The sequence below is a fragment of the Miscanthus floridulus genome, chromosome 12, assembly GCF_019320115.1.
Source record: "Miscanthus floridulus cultivar M001 chromosome 12, ASM1932011v1, whole genome shotgun sequence".
Lineage (NCBI taxonomy): Eukaryota > Viridiplantae > Streptophyta > Magnoliopsida > Poales > Poaceae > Miscanthus > Miscanthus floridulus.
In genome coordinates this window covers 59,530,050-59,532,621 of record NC_089591.1, presented here as the reverse complement: position 1 = coordinate 59,532,621, position 2,572 = coordinate 59,530,050, and the positions used below count along the sequence as shown (strand labels likewise).

The 2,572-nt window shown below is 48.6% G+C and overlaps 1 protein-coding gene across 1 annotated transcript; it reads right to left on the bottom strand.

Annotated features, from left to right (window-relative positions):
* Positions 1 to 1,206: 1,206 nt before the first annotated feature.
* Positions 1,207 to 2,366, bottom strand: LOC136496660 (uncharacterized). Its single transcript, XM_066492388.1, has one exon. It carries the CDS (start codon positions 2,312 to 2,314, stop codon positions 1,415 to 1,417), a length of 900 nt encoding a protein of 299 aa, XP_066348485.1. The 5' UTR covers positions 2,315 to 2,366; the 3' UTR covers positions 1,207 to 1,414.
* Between the last annotated feature and the right edge of the window lie 206 nt (positions 2,367 to 2,572).

Sequence of the window (2,572 nt, the reverse complement as noted above, 5' to 3'; positions counted from 1 at the left end):
AACTAGAGGTTTATGTTGGTATATAATGTATCCTGGCTTTTCTTGCATAAACTGTTCCTGAAACAATATGTGCACGTCTTCCTTGCAGGGACATTTAGAAAAGATAAATATTAACACTGAAGACATTCTCCAAAAATGCCAACAAGTTTCTGAGAGATATGAAAAGAGAACAAATGATATCTTTGCCTCCTGTTAAAATAAATTACTCACTACTAGCTATGTCAATAGAGGGAACCTTTTTTAATGACTCGAGATCTTCTTTACATTATTTGTGTTACTTATTTGATGTAATGGATATCAGTTTAATCCTTTGCAGTGACTGTTAATTCACACAGATGCCAATCAACAGAAAGCTACTTAAGAGTCCCTAACTTCAGTTATCCTTCCCTCACAACTACACCATATATTATCTCAATATGTTTAGAGGGCAGTGAATGTGGGCTGACTATGTTTGTTCAGTGCTTTGGATACAGTTATAAAACATATATACAGTGAGTTGTACTAAGTAGGCTTCGTCCTTTATAATGGAACAATGGACACCTTCAAAATTCACCTAAATCCCATTCAAAGCAAAGTTCCCTCCTATGTTATTGAAAGGACTGCAGTTCAGGATAAAACTAAAAAAATCTATGATATCCATAATCCAAAATAAATCATCACTCTCTCACTAAGAAAACATCTGGAGCCTGATTCACTTCAAAGAGCACTGGCTGATTCATTCTGACAAGCGCGCGGCAAAGCCGCGCCTATGTTTCTAGTGATACATATGATTTATAATCTATCTATCTTCACAGTAAATAACGCAAGGGTCCCTTCTAGTTTCCGACACAGAAAATTCAGTATCCAGTTCCTCCAACAGCAGAGAAAAAATGCAAGATGCACTCAGTTCTCAATAGAAAACTCTATATGAACTCAGCTTCTCACTAGAGAAAGCTATCAAGTCCTACGAAAACAAAACAAGTGGGAGAAGACCTCTTATTCAGAGATTTCACAAAAATGACGAACTGTTCAACTAACTAAAAATATTAACATCTTATAACCTTAAAAGTCATAACACGGCCAAAAATACCAGACAACATGCAGTGATATTAGAAATTCGAATTTTGTGGAATACAGAAATGGCACTCTGAATTAGCCCTGAGACAAAATACAACATTATAATGTTGCAAGGCTGTGGACTTTTATCCTTTAAACAGGACTGATTGATTTCAGTCAAACAAATCTTTAACAATGCATATATAACCACTGATGATGGCTCATACCAGATAGCATTCGTTATCAACAACAGATCAATTCAAGTAGCAAAACAACAGTGTCGCTAGTGGATTAGCCCAGCAGCCAGAAAATTAAGTTATTCACCTCCAATAAGACAGCTACAGGAACACAAAAAGGATTGCACCTTGTGACTGCCCAATCACGCTGAGGATGGCTCATCCGTCCCTTTATTCACCCCAGTTCCGCCACCGAGGTTTGGCGAATCACTGCCAACAGCATCAGACACAAGAGAGACAGGGCGGTGCTCGATAACCTCGTCGATGAGCCCCCAATCATGTGCCTCCTCCGGGTCCATGAACATGTCCCTCTCCATACACTGCTCGATGCGGTCGATGGTCTGGCCCGTATGCTTGGCGTAGATCTTGTTGAGCCGGTCGCGCACCTTGAGGATCTCCTTGGCGTGGATGGCGATGTCCGAGGCCTGCCCCGACGCGCCACCGGAGGGCTGGTGGATCATGACCCGCGCGTTCGGCAGCGCCCGCCTCTCACCGCTCGCCCCCGCGGCGAGGAGCAGCGACGCCATGGAGGCGGCCTGGCCGATGCAGAGCGTGGTGACGGGGGAGCGGATGTACTGCATGGTGTCGTAGATGGCGAGGCCCGCCGTAACGACACCTCCTGGGGAGTTGATGTAGAGGTGGACGGGCTTGGCGGGGTTCTCGGACTCGAGGAAGAGCAGCTGGGCGACGACGAGTGACGCCGTGTCGTCGGTGATGGGGCCGTGGATGCAGACGATGCGCTCCTTGAGCAGGCGCGAGAAGATGTCGTAGGCGCGCTCCCCGCGGGAGGTGTGCTCGATCACCATGGGCACCAGACCGTACTCGCGGCGCGGGGTGTAGCCCGACGCCGCCAGCGGCGGGGTGTGCGGGAAGGAGGAGAAGAAGGCCCGCGGGGCGACGGCGGCGAGGCGGCGCAGCATGGCGGCGGCGGCGGCGCTAGGGTTTAGGGGATTAGATTTGGACGCTGGCGCGGCAGCGATGGGACGAGGTTGGGACGGGGAGGTAGGAGGTAGTGTCAGACGAGTGGGGACAGGGGGGCGCATGGTGGGGCAGGGAGGTGGGTTCCAAAGGAATCCATTGGTGGCGCCGTGGCTGTGGGGGAGGCTTGTAGGTGACACAGCGGCGGAAGAAGCGGAACAGATTGCGGCGTGCGGCGCGGGCGTGCGGTGGTTGTTAACTTGTTATCGGTTTTCCGTATGGGCTTCCTCGAGAGGCATTAGGCCTGGATCGAGAAAAGGAGTAAGGAACTTCCTTGAATTTGAGTAGTGTATGTGTTTAAGATAAGGCTGGATGAAAAACTC